Below are 16,589 nucleotides of genomic sequence, written 5' to 3'. Positions count from 1 at the left end.
TCTAATTGTCCAAATTTTCTTTTAAGTGATTAGGTTTGGAACAAAAACGGTTTAAGTGCTATATTAGAAAGAGAATATAAAATGGATTTGCGCCAACCTTCGTTATGATAATACAGGAAAGAAGCTATCGCATAACGTATTTGAGTAATATGTTTTTTTATTATGCAAACAATCTTAGCTAAGTACAGACACGTTTACCAAACACGCAAGGCAGTTACCCAGCGCATATAACAAATGTTAAATAAGGTTGTTGCCCGATTTACAAATCGCTGTGCGAAAAGGAATTTTTGCTGTGCCATTTACAGAATACGCAGATTGGTTATTTTCGCGTAACAGATTTTTAAGGGCCTGAAATGTGTGGGTTAGTCCCTTTAAATCTCTATCTTACACATCACAAAGGATCAATATAATTTTATGAACTTCTTTTTGTACTACGGAGGAGTTGTGATATAAAATATAATGGGGAAATTTTAAGTACATCCTTGACGACATTCATTAAATATTTGCCAGTTTTCAATTGGTTTCTTTTCCAGCGCGCCTCTATGCCGTTTGACGCTATGACGCAATAACTGTGACATCAGAACAGTGAATTATTGTATAATAATTCACTGTTTTAAGCCTTCTTTGTTTTAATAGGAAAATGAATCGGATCGTGTTAGAATTATGCACAATGCTATCAATTAAAACAAACCAAACAAACTAACAAACAGAGTGCTTTGAAAATTTAGTTACTATGTGCACATCTACCATAACAAACCAAAGTTTATGAACTACACGTACTTTACATGTGGTTAATGTAATGAATGGGGATGTTAAATCGTAGGATCATATTTCGTTTTTATTTAGAAAGCTGTCAAGTATGTGCATTTTCTTCCTGTGATCTGATGTGTTTAATGAATGACAATGGTGTGTAAGACTTGTTTGAAGTATTCAGGTTTACGCAACGCTCTATAATTGCTACATTAAGACGAGAATGTTCCAATATTTTGGTACAAAACCCTTGTTAATATTATACTGTAGTCAGTGACAGTTAAGTAGCTTTCATTTTTTTTTTAAAATTTCAGTTTCATTTCAAACTGTTTTTCTAAATATACCACTCAATCTTTTATGATCGTATTCATGGAAAAGATTGGAAAGAGTGTCCTCTGGAAAACCTAGTTATATTTAAGTAAAAACATTTAGACGTAGACAGGTATGCGATCAGTGTTGATCAAGTTTAACTATGTACATTTCAGGACATATTGCATTTTGTGCCAGGCAATACAATAGTATTACGGTTGTTTAATATTCACAAATGCGCAATGCATAAAACAAGGTAAGTTATCTTACGCATATTTTCAGATATGTTTCTTTACAGGTTTTATACACAATAATGCACTGCAATCTTTTCCTTTAAACATCATGGAAAGATTATTCTTAGATATTTTGCAAATACATTATTGCATATTTTGAAAGTAAATTAGCACTGCTGGAAAAAACGTTAAATGTAATTGTACAGCATCAGTGAGTAACGTAAATACAGAGCCCACATTAGATTTTTATCAGAATAATGGTCTTGATAACACCTGAGCTAAGTTTGGAACTCAGTCATTTCGGATGAACAACTACGTAAGTCTGAATTTAAGCACAACCTTGTGTATACAATACATTTCATTCCATATAATACCGAAACTTAGAGGTCAATTTCGCATATGGGTCATGATCAGTCAATATACAACAATAAAAATCCTGCTCACACTACAAAGGCAATTTTCTCCAACATATATGAAACCCCATCAGACTGTCTGTTTGCCTAGGGTCTACAGCAAAGATATCATCTCCTGTTCTATCAGTACTACGTACACTGCTTTTTTTTTTGGGGGGGGGGGGGGGGGGGCGGGCGGAGTTTCCTTTTGCTGCATCTTGCTTCAACTTTCTTACTTGTATATGAATTATCTTACCTTCTTATTGATAACACTGTCCAGCGCAGTTTAAGGTATGGGCAATTGTAGGCTAGATGTATTTTCTTGTTTAATTTTGAGATAGCATCACATCAAAATTGTTGACAAGATACAACAACATATTGGTTGAAACCTTCAGTAAAGCTAATTAAAGGCAAACGAAATTATTTGTTTAGTTTCATTATAAGTAAGTAAATTGTTTATTAACGTGACGTGTGTTATGTATACAGTACATAGATATTACAATAAATGCTCATTCTTCACAACACCCGGCCCACTGGGCCTTTACGTCACCTGTTAACTCATTACACACTTATAACATGATCAAAAAATGGGACTAATAATAATAAGGTATTATATTCATTTTACAGCAAATATGTTGATATTTCGTTAACTAAAACAGTTTAAAAGCCAGGATGAATAAGAATTTTACCACACATACTGAACACATTTTCAACTATTTATAAAAGTTTGAAATGATGCATATTACATGTACATATTGTTAACATTATTTTATGCTTCACCTTTTAAAAAGTGCACTTTGTCTTTTAGCATAGGCTTTCGATATTTAGCAACCTTTCGGGGATATGACTAGCTTAACGTTACTGTCCATTTGGTCGAACTGCATGCCTGACCACTGATCCCTAAACATGTTGTCACTAATATCTTTATAAAAAAATAGTCAACTAAAAATGAGCCCCGTTCTCTAAGTTCATATTACATAAGGTATACAGTCTATTTTCTGGTTCTTCTCCGACATATCGTCCTGTTTCAGTTCTTAATGGCAGTATACCTATACGAAATTGTGTAATTTTCTTGCGTAAACGCCAATTTAAATGTAACATATGTTCATAATTTTCTAACTAACACTATTTGGTGAGACCATATATTGGAGTAAAAAGTTTCTATTCTAGATTTACACAATTCGAGTTCAACAGCAATCTTTTGGTCAAAGTATTCCGTTCATTCTAGTTTATGTATATTTCTGCATTTATCATAATCCATATTGTAAACCTGTTTAGAAATTCTGTTGTCATCAAACGCTATAAGCCTATTCAAATACTGTATCGGACAATACTAATCCACAGTCTGTAATCGCTTGGTAGCCATGCCGTGTTCCCCGTTATAGCCAAAATTAGAGCAAACCTGTGTACCCCGAGGAAATAACGAATCGCCCTTATTTGAATATTGTCTATGGCTTGACTATATTTAAATCACAAGACAGCAGCTGAGTAATCCAGTATAAGCGTGGCATAGGATTAGAATTTTTTTTCAAAGGTTTTAAATTCAAAATCTTTAATCTTATGTATCTTCGAGATAATTTTACTGAGTGCACGTCCACCACCTTTAGCAAGCGCCAGACAGGTTGAAGAAAAGTCCTTATAACAGTGAAAGATGACCCCTACATACTTATATGCGTGGACGTTTTCAAGTACATTATTGCCAATGGTGAATTCATATTCCGTCTGTGCGGATCTTGGTTTTCTGAAGTGGATACATTTCGATTAGTGTTAATTATCTATGCATAACGTCAAGCAAGTCGCAAGTTAGTTTCTGGTGTTGCTAACTGCGTTATCGTCTGCATATAACAAAGCTGACAGTTTTTATCCACCAATTTCGAAACTAATGTCAAGGGCATTTAATTCTGACAATAATTTATCGGGGACTAATTATCTCCCTGTTTTACGCCTGTGACGCAACCAGTCTGTGTATTTCCCGTTTATACATACACAAGAAGTTTGGCTGGCTATATACACTTTTAATAGAATTTTACACTTTTCCAGCAACTTTGTGCAGAAGTATACATAGTTTGTTCAACATCATATCACGGTCTTTGAAATCAAAGCACTTACGTAAATCTATTAACGTCGTGAATAAGTTATCGTTATTACGTATAAGACTGTTCAATGTGAGTACATGGTCTCTGCAGGAGCGGTTCCGACGGAATCCATTTTGTTCGTTTGCCCAATACATTATTTTGTGCTCGAAATGCCTATTATTTAGGAATGAACTTATATTTTTTTACTTATACATGACAGTAAGCTCTATAATTCATTATCACTCTGATCTAATCAATTACAGTAGTGTTTTGATATTTCTGAACTGTCGAAACTCGATAAACGTGTTGTTCACACTTCGTAAATCATTCTTATTTACAAAAGCCATGTTCTTCTCATATTAAGATGAAATACTGAAAAATGGAAGTCCAGGTCTCCGTGGTGGATGGTCATTGCACCTTTAGTCGCTGCAAACAGTTAACAGACTAGAGTGCCTAAATCAGCTTCACGTAATCAGCAATTATTAATTGTTCGAAAGCCTGAGAAATCTAGATGCATCTTTATTTTAAACTCGATAAAACCCGTCTTGTCATCCTATATTGGGAATATTTATTTTTGATGATATTATTTTTCTAATTGATGACTTTACATGTAACTAATATTTCTAAGATTTATATGTACATCAATAAATAAGGAAGTTAAAACGGATAGGTATATTGAAAAGGACACGTTATCTAATAAAATAGTACATAGCATAGCCTAGCATTGAACCTGACAGTCCTGCCTCGGACGTTTGTCTGGTGAGTTACATGCTTGTTACCAATATCGGACTCTCGTATAGTTCGAGTCACTAAGTTGGACTACGAACCTATTAGCATTCTGAGGAATCAGTTTTGGTTTTCATTTTATAATTATTTCTGGGAATATTGTAGTCTGTGCAAATGTCATTTAAGTAAGGTATCTTTAAGGACACATCTGACAGTTTCCTATATGTATGTAGGCAAAATGTTTCCTACTGACAGAATTTCTTAAACTTAGTGTACTGACTGAGAATCAAGTTTAAGGTACCGATGCTTGATCTTAAAGTATCTGCCCTTTAAAATAAGAAAATGCTAAAAAATCCAATTTGCAAGGGCAGATAATTCAGGATTGAGGCAAGGAAACTGTGCATTTTAATTTATATTTTTGTTTTAGTCATAATTTGCATTCACTATACAAAGTTTAAAAAAATTGGGAAAGACCAGGACTTTTAGGTTTCATTTTGTCATGTTCATAGTCAAGGACAATTGCAACAGTGTCTATATTGACATGGAGCAAAATTTTCCTACGGATAGAATTTCTTCTTTAAACTGTGTTTACTGACAGGGAATCAAATAAAATTTTTTTTGGATTTAACGTCGCACCGACACATGATAGGTCATATGGCGACTTTCCAGCTTTTTAATGGTGGAGGAAGACCCCAGGTGCCCCTCCGTGCGTTATTTCATCACGAGCGGGCACCTGGGTAGAACCACCGACCTTCCGTAAGCCAGCTGGATGGCTTCCTCACATGAAGAATTCAACGCCCCGAGTGAGGCTCGAACCCATATCAATGAGGGGCAAGTGATTTGAAGTCAGCGACCTTACCCACTCGGCCCCTAGAATCAAATAAAAAAAACAGAACAGAAATATAAAAAATAAAGCAAATTATTGGTACCCAGTTTTGGTCATGAATTGTCTGCCCTTGAAAGTCTGAAAGTACTGAAAAATCTATTTTCAAGGACAGAGAATGCAATATCAAGCACCGGTACCTATGATTTTTAATACACATATTTCCGTTTTAAACTTGATTCTCAGTCAGTACACAAAGTTTAAAGAAATTCTGTCTGTATGAAAATGTTTTACTATATACATATATGAAACTGTCAGATGTGTCTTTATTTTTTTTAATGTATTTTTTTGTCTTTTTGTTGTTGTTGGGTTTAACGTTGCACCGACACAATCATAGGTCATGCTTTAATGGCGGAGGAAGGCCCCAGGTGCCCCTCCGTGCATTATTTATTCACGAGCGGGCACCTGGGTAGAAACACCGACTTTCCGTAAGCCAGCTGGATGAGGCTCGAACCCACATCGATTAGGGGCAAGTGACGGAGGCCCCCTATGTATTTTATAGTATTTTATAGTGTTATTGTTGTGATAATTTCATTGCAGTGAGTCATAGCAACGAAACTGTCAAAAAAATCTAATGTGTAAATTTAGTAAGAATACAATAAAGCGGGTAAAATGCAAAATGTATAAAGTTGTTTATATGAATGATGCGCGGCCTTGAAATCTATTTAAAGCTATGTACTGTTTTCCCAGAATTCTATTTTAGCTGTAGTTGACGTTTATCTTATTTTTAGCTGTCGTTGACGTTGATCTTTTGTTTGGATTTTGATGTTTGGTACGTGCATATTGTTATTGCTTCTATTAAATATATTCTTCTTCTTCCTTTCTTACATTATTTTACACTTATTAACTTACGGTTATTATAGAAAGTATCGCCCTAAACCTAGTGTCCTAGTTTTTAATATCATGTTTACAAAATATAAATTGGGCTATTATACTATACAACTCGTTTAATGGGCCAACCGTGTTGTTGCACTTATAAAATAGACTGGCCCGGTTTATAGGTTGGAGAGGGCTACGGATATGTATTGTATTTTGCCATCGAAATATTTCTGTAAAATGCTTCTTCTCCTTCCGTTTGGATCCATCCGTGTTTACAAACACGTTTGTTTATTTTATGGACTGTATAAATAAGCGTGTTTATGTTGCGCAGGCTATATTTATCGAAATACTGCATAGTTTCCTTATGAAATATATCGTATTTTCTAATTTTCAAAATGCATTTATGTTAGCCTAAATCCAACATAATGAGAAGCAAAATATTTACAACGTATAACCTACACTACGCGCTAAAGGTTTGTAGCACAAAGGAAAGATATGGTCACAACAACAAACATGTCACTTTCAGTAGATGGGAACATCATTACATACACCTGCCTACAATCAACGTCAATATGACCAAAAGTAGATTCAAACCAATTACTACAGAATACCATATATAGTTAGGCACTGTATTACCAAAATGTGCTTGAAAGGCTCAGCACGGATTTATTACGAGTTAAACTTGCCGTGAACATTGGTAAATTCAATGTGTATTGTTTAATATCTATTTTAAAGATATATCTAATATTAAAAACCTGACATTGGTCCCAAAGGTATCATTTACCATTAATGACTTATTCATCTAGGGCGAAATATGGCAAACCTTTCGTATGAAAATATACATAAAATGTAGTGTAGGTAAACAATGATAACGAAAGAAAATTCCTAAAATGGAAAAGTTAACTATTCGTCTAATAATACTGTATGTTAATATATTTGTGCAGTCTGAGTATTGCTTGAGTGATGTGCATCCGAAATACCTTTTAACTAGGGAAGTGATGACTAGAATTTACCTTTCTTTATCCTTGTAAGCTTTTAAATTTCGCAGAGATAGATCATTTGAATTTTTCAAGAACTGCAAGTATCTTAAATACTTATTATTAATGTTTTTGGTGGAATGAAATGAAGCAAATTGATAGTAGCTTTATTAATCATTAGAATTACAACTCTTTCATGCTTGTATTTATTGTGGCTTTATGGACTTCGCTAGAACTGGCAACGGGATTACTTACATACAATAGTATTAAGCATTTCCATAGTACTTAACAAACACCTTTATCTACAGACGGTTTATCCTGTTTAAATTCAAACCAATTCAGAAAACATGCAAATTTGTTCTGGAAATTTAAGTGTAATTCAACAAATGCAAGTATATGTTCTTGTTTAATATATTACAACAGAAGCTGAAAGTCAGGGGGAAGTTGTTTTATGAAATTCAAAAAATCGCAAAATAGATAGAAATTTATAACAAAGATAACTGGTGATGATTTATTAAATTACTCGTTTTTTTTCTTTGTACACGTACCATTGACATTTCATTCGTTTTGTGACAGGAATTGATAAATTTACATAATAACTACAATTGCTGATTAAAGAAAAAAGAATCATTGGACTAAGTTATAATAATCTTTACATTTTTTTTCAAACATGATTCTAATTTTTCAAAAGTAATTCCAGAAAGAGCACTTTCAGTATAAGTTTGCATCCCTTAAAAAGAACTAGGCTATGACTAGTCCACAAAGGATAAAACCAGATCGAAAGTTCAGTTTATTCCAAACGAAACGGGGAAGCAATTTACAATGTACCCTGGTGTATGGTTTTAAAACATAACATAATATAAAGTTTATTAATAAATCTTATGCACTAAGCATATCTATTACAAAGCATAAAGTAGTACAGGAAGTTAATTATCATAAGGCGCGAGGATATTCGGTGTTTTCCATATTGATTAGAGTATAATAAATGAGATTAACATATTACAAGATAGTTGACGTGCAGGGTATCGAAGCATTTAGCAATTTTCTCCGTTTATCAAACGCTTTCAGCAAAGAGGAAGCTTATATGTCGCTCCTTTCTTGGAAGTTAATAGCTGATAAATGAATTTAATCTTTCTAGCCCTATTCCTATACATAAACAGTATAAAATGTACACGAAAATTACTATAGACAGGGCATGCCAAGGTAAGATAAAAATTCATCTAAAATTATTTGTTACCATTTGTGGCCATTCAGCAGCGAAGATGTCTTTAATCCTACTTATGAAATATTTATATATTTTATATATGTATAAAATGTTTTATGTACTTGTTTCTTATTCTGTTCTGCATATATGTTTGAACCATGACTCATGGAGTGCGTTCGATTCGGTCAAGCGAGAGTACACTAGTGTTACACTTGCGCATGCGCAGTTTACTGTCGAATCGAACAGGCTCGAGTCAGGTCGAGTTGAGCGTAAATATGATCAGTCAAAAGGATTTTAATCAAAAGGACGCATCTACATTCATTCGATGAATTTGCATTTTTTATCAACATCAGCTTTGATTCAAAGTTTAAACTTTATTTACATCGGTACAACTTGTGCTCATTGCTTTCGCTTTCCGTTGCTATGCCGCCATTTTGTATCAAGGCAATACGCACATTTGCCCGACTTCACTCCCCATTGCGGGAGGAGCATGTTCTTGACCTGTGATCTCGACACTAGCGTTGCACTACTCGTGTTTGATTGGTGGTAGTGTGAAAAATCCACTCGACTCTACCCGAATCGAACACACCCATGGATCAACGAAGGGGTTTATGTTAATCGTATCGTAAATAGGAGCCAATTAGATCCATTCCTTTATGTCACATGGTTATATGAACCAATCGCTTGCTGAGTAGTCAGTCTTTATTTAGTTGCGGAAACTGGTAGATGTGATTCAATTTCGTTTAGAAAAAGTGTATTTAAGTTGGGTTAAAGGCAGTTTTATGCAAATAATTCAATGGTGATGAAGTTTTTATGTATTGACTTAACTTTTAAATACAAATTACGCCTGTCTCAGTCGCGACCACCGGAGCTTGGATAACTTTCTTTGTGTACGCTAATCGGATCACAAGGGTGATCAGGGAGAGCGAAATGTAGGTCAATCGACAAAATTCCAGCGGCTATATTTAGATCTACTGGAGTGATCACGTGTTTAGCCAGGGGTGTCAAAATGGTGGACCGTACGATAAAAATTCAATTGTTTGGGCATTCTTTTGTGAAACGTTTAAAGGATTTTGTTATGAATCAGGAAAATTTTCTTTCAAATTTGAAATTACGTGGGAATCCTTTAGTGCAGTATTCCGGTTTCGGAGGGGGACACGTACATACATTGAAACAAAATTTGGATGTGGTTCGAGATTTCAAGCCAGATTTGGTCGTTCTCATCATCGGCACAAATGGTCTTTCATCAGTAGACAAGTCCCCAAATTCGGTTAGTGCTGCAATTATGGATTTAGTGGGCACTCTGTTGTTTATTGAGCAGGTACGGTCAGTCATCGTTTTCCCCATATTATTCAGAAAGGTGAACAGTCAACATAATCGTCATGCGGTGGACATTCCTCGGTTCAGTGATAGAGTTTACGAAACAAATGCTCTTCTTGAATCAAAGAGCAGGGATTATACCCACCAGCGAGTGCGTTACTGGGTACCCAAAGGTTTCTGATCGGACGAGGCTTTAGCAGAGGTTCTAAGTAGCGACGGGGTCCATCTTTCGTACAGAGGTCAACAAAAGTTGTACAACAACATCCGAGCTGGGGTGGTTGCGAAGTTGAAGGCTAGCTAGCTATGCTGTTAAGATATGTATATTTTCATGGCACCTATATTTATTTCTGTACAATTTACAGTAGAGATTACACATTTAATGGTACCTACACATAGTGACATACATAACATGAATTATTATTTTTTTCACAGATAATACCAATTTCTGTTTAACTTTCATGGTTATCTATATGGATATATTTAGTGTGCACAGCTTGAGAGTATTTACTATTCGGCAGTTACCGTTTATGGTGTTGGCGGTTGATTATTTTGCCTTATTTAAGTTATTATACTTATAAACCCATGAGTATAAATAAACCCATGAGTATAAGTGCTTGAGAGTGTAGTTACACTATTCGGCATGCATATACTGGGCGCTGTTTGGCGGTTTCTGGTCGCCCAGATATAGAAAACTATCACTGATGTTTAATCTCTTTTACTTTTATGGTATTTTAATAATAAATACCCTTTATTCAATTCAATATCTGTTGTTGAGTTTTCTATACAAAGTGGAACTTCAGTAACCTTTGGGGAATCAATAGGACATAAATATGTTTTATATATGTATAAAATGTTTTGTGTACTTGTTTCTTATTCTGTTCTGCATATATGTTTTAACCATGACTCATGGATCAACGAAGGGGTTTATGTTAATCGTATCGTATTCCTTTATGTCACATGGTTATATGAACCAATCGCTAGCTGAGTAGTCAGTCTTTATTTAGTTGCGGAAACTGTTGGATGTGATTCAATTTCGTTTAGACCTCCACCTCCCCAACCACCTCTTTTTATAATTTTCTTGAACATTTGGACTCGTGAAGACAATCAGTCCAAATTTTTTTTAAAGATTCTCCTTGGTTCTTCATCTTAAAAACGTTATAATGTTTCATTTTCTAATTTGCTTATTTGCTTGAAATTTGAAGCCTTTTACACTTGTTAAATCTGGTTTTATGACAGTTTTCATTATACTGTGTTTTACATACGGGTCGGCGGTTTCTGGTCGCCCGAATATAGAAAACTATCACTGATGATTAATCTCTTTTACTTTTATGGTATTTTATTAATAAATACCCTTTATTCAATTCAATATCTGTTGTTGAGTTTTCTATACAGAGTGATACTTCAGTAAACTTTGGGGAAACAGTAAGACATAAAACGTTAACTGAGTTGGGGTAAATCAATACTATCGCCGACACCATTTTCATTTCATAACGTTTAAACTGTATACAGTGGGTTTTTATTTCCGTCTTCAACCATTTTTAGAAACAATTCATTCATACTTATACCCCAGTCACACATACGGCGCGGATAGCTACGTCTAGCTACGGACAGAAACGTAGTAATCCGTATCGGTCTGTACCTGAGCCGTACCTCAGCGTAGTCATTCGTATTAATCCGTACCAAAACGTGGTCAAAACGTATTCAAAACTTATTCCAAACTTGCAAGTTTCTCCAACTTTTGAACATGCACAAAAGTTTGAGCGAACCGTAGCCATTTGAGCGTGACTTTAGTCCAACTTGGCTGAAACTTATTCATCCGTAGTTAAACGTACTTAAACGTAGTTATCCGTACTGTTACGTACCTCTCCGTAGCCGAACGTAGTTATCCGAGGCTGCTCGTACTTAAGCATAGTTCAACGTAGTTTACCGCAGACCCGTCCGTGCGCTGGGCAAGTTGCAAGGCGCAGTAAAACGTAATTCAACGTAGTACCTCGTACCTATCCGTACTTATTCGCGTCCTGTATTGTTTTCTTTGTTTCCTGTTTCTCACCATTTTCCCCGTACTAAGACGTACTGCTCCGTAGTTATACACCCACAGACTAATCCTTTCGCACCGTACCTCAACGCACGGACATATCCGTATGTGTGACTGTAGCTTAAGTCTGGTCGCTGTAAACAAGTTTGAACCAGTAATTGATAATCCTGCATTTTCTGATATTAATTAATAGGGCCATCCAACTTATTTTTATATACCATGATTATTTTTAGCTCACCTGTCACAAAGTGACAAGGTGAGCTTTTGTGATCGCGCAGCGTCCGTCGTCCGTCGTCCGTGCGTGCGTGCGTCCGTGCGTCCGTCCGTGCGTAAACTTTTGCTTGTGACCACTCTAGAGGTCACATTTTTCATGGGGTCTTTATGAAAATTGGTCTGAATGTTCATCTTGATGATATCTAGGTCAAGTTCGAAACTGGGTCACATGTGGTTAAAAACTAGGTCAGTAGACCTGAAAAAAGAAAAACATTGAGATCTCTCTAGAGGCCACATTTTTCACAAGATCTTCATGAAAATTGGTCAGAATGTTCAACTTGATGATATCTAGGTCAAGTTTGAAACTGGGTCACGTGCCTTCAAAAGCTATGTCAGTAAGTCAAATAATAGAAAAACCTTGTGACCTCTCTAGAGACCATATTTTTCATGGGATCTGTATGGAAGTTGGTCTGAATGTTCATCTTGATGATATCTAGGTCAAGTTCGAAACAGGGTCACGTGCGGTCAAAAACTAGGTCAGTAGGTCTAAAAATAGAAAAACCTTGTGTATGGATCTTCTTAAAAATTGGTCAGAATGTTCACCTTGATGATATCTAGGTCAAGTTTGAAAGTGGGTCACTAGGTCAGTAGGTCAAATAATGAAAAAAACCTTGTGACCTCCCTAGAGGCCATATTTTTCATGGGATCTGTATGAAAGTTGGTCTGAATGTTCATCTTAATGATATCTAGGTCAAATACGAAACTGGGTCATGTGCCATCAATAACTAGATCAGTAGGTCAAATAATATAAAACCTTGTGACCTCTCTAGAGGCCATATTTTTCAATGGATCTTCATGAAAATTGGTCAGAATTTTTATCTTGATGATATCTAGGTCAGGTTCAAAACTGGGTCACATGAGCTCAAAAACTAGGTCACTATGTCAAATAATAGAAAAAGCCATGTCATACTCAGTTCAAAACTGGGTCATGTGGGGACAGGGGAGCGATTCAGGACCATCATGGTCCTCTTGTTTATTGTCAGAAAGGGGCTAACGCATATATTTTAGACGAAAATAATTTCTCTCATTCTCTCAAAAAATCATAAAAAGCGTGTACTCTGAAAGTGACATGTGACTTAAGATTTTTGCAAGATATTCTAATAAATAAACAAAAGCATTGAGCAAAAAGTAAGTAAACCGTTGCAACGCTTTTGAAATAATGCAGATAATTTACATTCTTCTTGCATATTTACTAATATCTAACATTTATTTTCACATCATCTTACATTTTGCGGCATCAAATAAATATTCTATGCCAAATTCGTGGAAATGAAATGTTGAAAAATTTCACCAAACTGAGGGCAAGTAGCTTTATTCGTGTTTACATTCTCACCACGTTGTGAAGCCCATGCATACTTCAGATTTGTAATAGATGATGGATGCGACATATGCATCGAACATTTCTCGGCATATCGATGTCTGTTAAAAGTATTAATAGGGAGTTCATTGATTTTTTACCTTGCTAGACAACATGTAAATGCTGCGCGTTACTGATTAAAACGAATCTTAAATAATCAATTGAGTCCACATTTTCTATGTCTGTACTATCATATGTCCACTTTTCAACATCACTTTGTCGACATTTCCCCATAGGTAAAATAGAAAATCAATTAAACCGCTTGGTGGAGTTCCCGATTTCATAACACTTGGTCAGTTGCATTCTTGTTGTACTTCTCTGAAACTGGTGGTTTTGCTCGATTGCACTTTGGGGCCTATAAATAAATTATTCTCATCAACGGTTCGATAGATTTTCACTGACATTGGTTAATCTTCGAGATCTGTGCCAATTGTTCTGCGTGACTATCTCTTCCTTACAAGGTCCTATCTATCATATTTCGTGATAATGCTTTGTAACCTTGTAATATCTGTTTGGTCTCCGTGGCATATCGGTTAATGATGCTGAGTTTGATTTATTTGCCCCTCACCACTTTTGGATTAAAACATCGCTTGGGGTATACAATTCTTTCATACGAGAAAGTCATTCAGCTGTTGGATTATAGGGTAGGTATAAGAGGTTGGTAAATCAAGATAGTGTTTAAAGCCTTACTTCCCTTTGCCAAGAGTCCTGATCGTTCTATGACAGTTGTAATAATCTGCTTACTGAATATACTGTTTCGACTTTGTTATAAGTATTGAATTATTTGTTACTGGTGTTACTATACTTCTACTCTTATATTGTTTTGTTATTGCCACCTTTATACTAATTCTGTTATAACATTGTATCAGGTTAATTGGTATTGAACAAAAGCCGCAAATTATATCTGTCTTTCCATTGCAGGGTCAATCTGTGGGTGACTCGGTCTACGCTGTGTTTCGTTCTGGATATGTTTTAGGTACGCAATGCTTCCCTGGGCTCTACCTCAACATTATTTTGGAATGCAATAAACATTATCCGGTAGCTTAATCACTGAACATACTGCTTCTGCTACAGATAATCTAATAATATGTTAACAACCGATAATGTATCTGGTGTTAAGGCATATTTATCAGAATTTTATTTTGAGTACATTGTCGACGCTTTTATGTTATGTAAATAAACGCACAAAATATGATTCAGTATATCCTCAAATCACAGAAAGAGTTGTATTTTAAATGAAAATTGAACATTAAATAAAACATGTTTATTGTGCACTAAAGAATTGCTACTGTACACGTACTAACATATGCATTAGAACCGTTGGAAGAGGGGGTCAAACATCCGGGCTTTTATATTATACGAGCAAAGTTTATTTTATATTTGCAATAACGTCCGAGTCTAGAATTTAAAAATGTAAGTTTTTCCCGTTGATTTGCTCATTCTTTTTCTGTGAGCTCATCATATGCAATTTCTCTAAGCGAAACAACGACTGAAAAGGAATACACATACCGACTTTGATGAAACTGACATAATTCATGAATTCGTTAAACAAACAACATCTTAAGCAACAATATGTGCCCACTACCTGTTTTACAGTACTATTCCATACATTGTCAACAGTAGACTTAAATATATTGTCAAAAAGTTGTCCCCTTAAAAAAGAATGCCATTTTTCAGGACTCAAAATTGATATGAAAACGTTGTGAAACCTAACTATACGAAACTGCATCAAAACGAAAATATTTTTTATTTATTGTACATTATTGTCATATTTCTTTAAAAATGGCATGTTAAAGGCGTTGGACTGCGTAGAATATTGGTAAATTTACAATTGTTTTGTAAAATAATGTTCAGTTTTCATACAAACAACTCGTTCTTTCTGTGATTTAGTAATGTTAAAATTTCAAAATTTCAAATACTCAGTTAAAAAATAACACTAATCTCATTGAATACGCATTTTTCGATAACGCCGACTGTGTGGTTTGAGATATACTCGATGTAGACCTCAAATGAAAACTTGAATATATTTATTATAGATTTTTACTGTTGATGATTCATATTGAATTTAGGTCTCATCAGCAGTCGTTATAGGTTGAAAGGAAAATATGTAATCAGTGCTAAGCGACATTTGCCTTGCTTTACCTGCAATGACTTGTTCGCTACGGCGCTCAATCTAGCGTTTGATTAAATTTATTCGTGTATTTTGCTTGACACAATCATGGGGAATTGTCAGTCTCTTCAAGACAGTGTTGATATAAAATGGAGATTTGTTGGACGGGATAAAGACCTGGAATCATGTATGGACTTGCTTTTCAAGAAGAAGAAGAAATCAGTCCTTGTTTTTGGAATGAAGAAAATTGGAAAGTCGAGATTTATTGAAGAACTGTACAAACTGTGTAAAAGTAAAAAGTGTATTTGGAAGGATTTTGAATTAGACAATATAGACTCGGGTCATACGCTATATTCTTGGTTTATTGATTTTCTGACTTGCATAAATGCGCGTAAAGAAAAAGAGCGTTTTGAAAACACGTATCCATCAGAAACAATCGCATGTAACTCTTGCATAAATTGTAAACAACCTAATAGAGACAAGTGTATTGTCCGGAATGATCTGATAAACAAGGCAACCAATGCCTTAATAGATGCTTTAGGGAAATATGAAAGTGAAATTGTACTTTTCCTAGATAATATTGACAAGATTATGGACTGTCCAGAATTGAGAGATTGTTTTCTAGATTTTTACGACAAATCAGTAGAACTCGCTATGTTGCAAACAGTCCTCACGTCAGCCAACAAACCAAAACTAACAGCAAGAGGTTATGCATCTTTTGAACTCAACCCATTAGATAATACAGCAATTCTAGAATTGCTCTTTGAAATGACTGAAGAAAGAGAAAACAATTCAGAGGAGGAAAAAGAACATGATGGAACTGTGAAATACTCCCTAGACTTTCAGGTATTCACACCAGGGAACGAACCATATATTAAGGCAATTGTTGGTTTATGTGACGGACTCCCTTTAGCTGCAGCAATGGCAGGTAACATAGAAATTATTTGTTTAATCTTACCTTAATAATTTAACGTGTAAAACAGTATTTCATTCTATAAGGTTTTTAGTGTTTAATATCGATTTAGTTTTACAGCTTATATATATAGTCTTGTTACATTAATTAAGAAAGCAGGTTATTGTATTTTTATGCTTCCCGACGGGGGAAGCATATAGTCGTCGCTTCGTC

The 16,589-nt window shown here is 35.1% G+C and overlaps 1 protein-coding gene across 9 annotated transcripts in view; it reads left to right on the top strand.

The window, feature by feature from the left end:
• The window catches only part of LOC123551684 (uncharacterized), a 46,481-nt gene that overhangs the window by 8,794 nt on the left and 21,098 nt on the right, over positions 1-16,589 (top strand). For 2 of the 9 annotated variants that reach the window (XM_053541149.1, XM_053541145.1), the window contains exons 2-4: positions 1,236-1,315; positions 9,725-14,329; positions 15,423-16,391. In XM_053541149.1, coding sequence (XP_053397124.1) covers positions 15,572-16,391 — 820 coding nt within the window. In that variant the 5' untranslated portion in view covers positions 1,236-1,315; positions 9,725-14,329; positions 15,423-15,571. Of the gene's footprint in view, positions 1-1,235; positions 1,316-6,089; positions 6,141-9,092; positions 16,392-16,589 lie in introns of those variants that run through there. The other 7 variants (XM_053541150.1, XM_053541153.1, XM_053541146.1 and 4 more) reach the window with 7 other exon arrangements.

This window comes from Mercenaria mercenaria, chromosome 4, assembly GCF_021730395.1.
Source record: "Mercenaria mercenaria strain notata chromosome 4, MADL_Memer_1, whole genome shotgun sequence".
NCBI lineage: Eukaryota > Metazoa > Mollusca > Bivalvia > Venerida > Veneridae > Mercenaria > Mercenaria mercenaria.
Note: the sequence above shows the minus strand (reverse complement) of the source record. Positions and strands in the feature narration are given on the sequence as shown.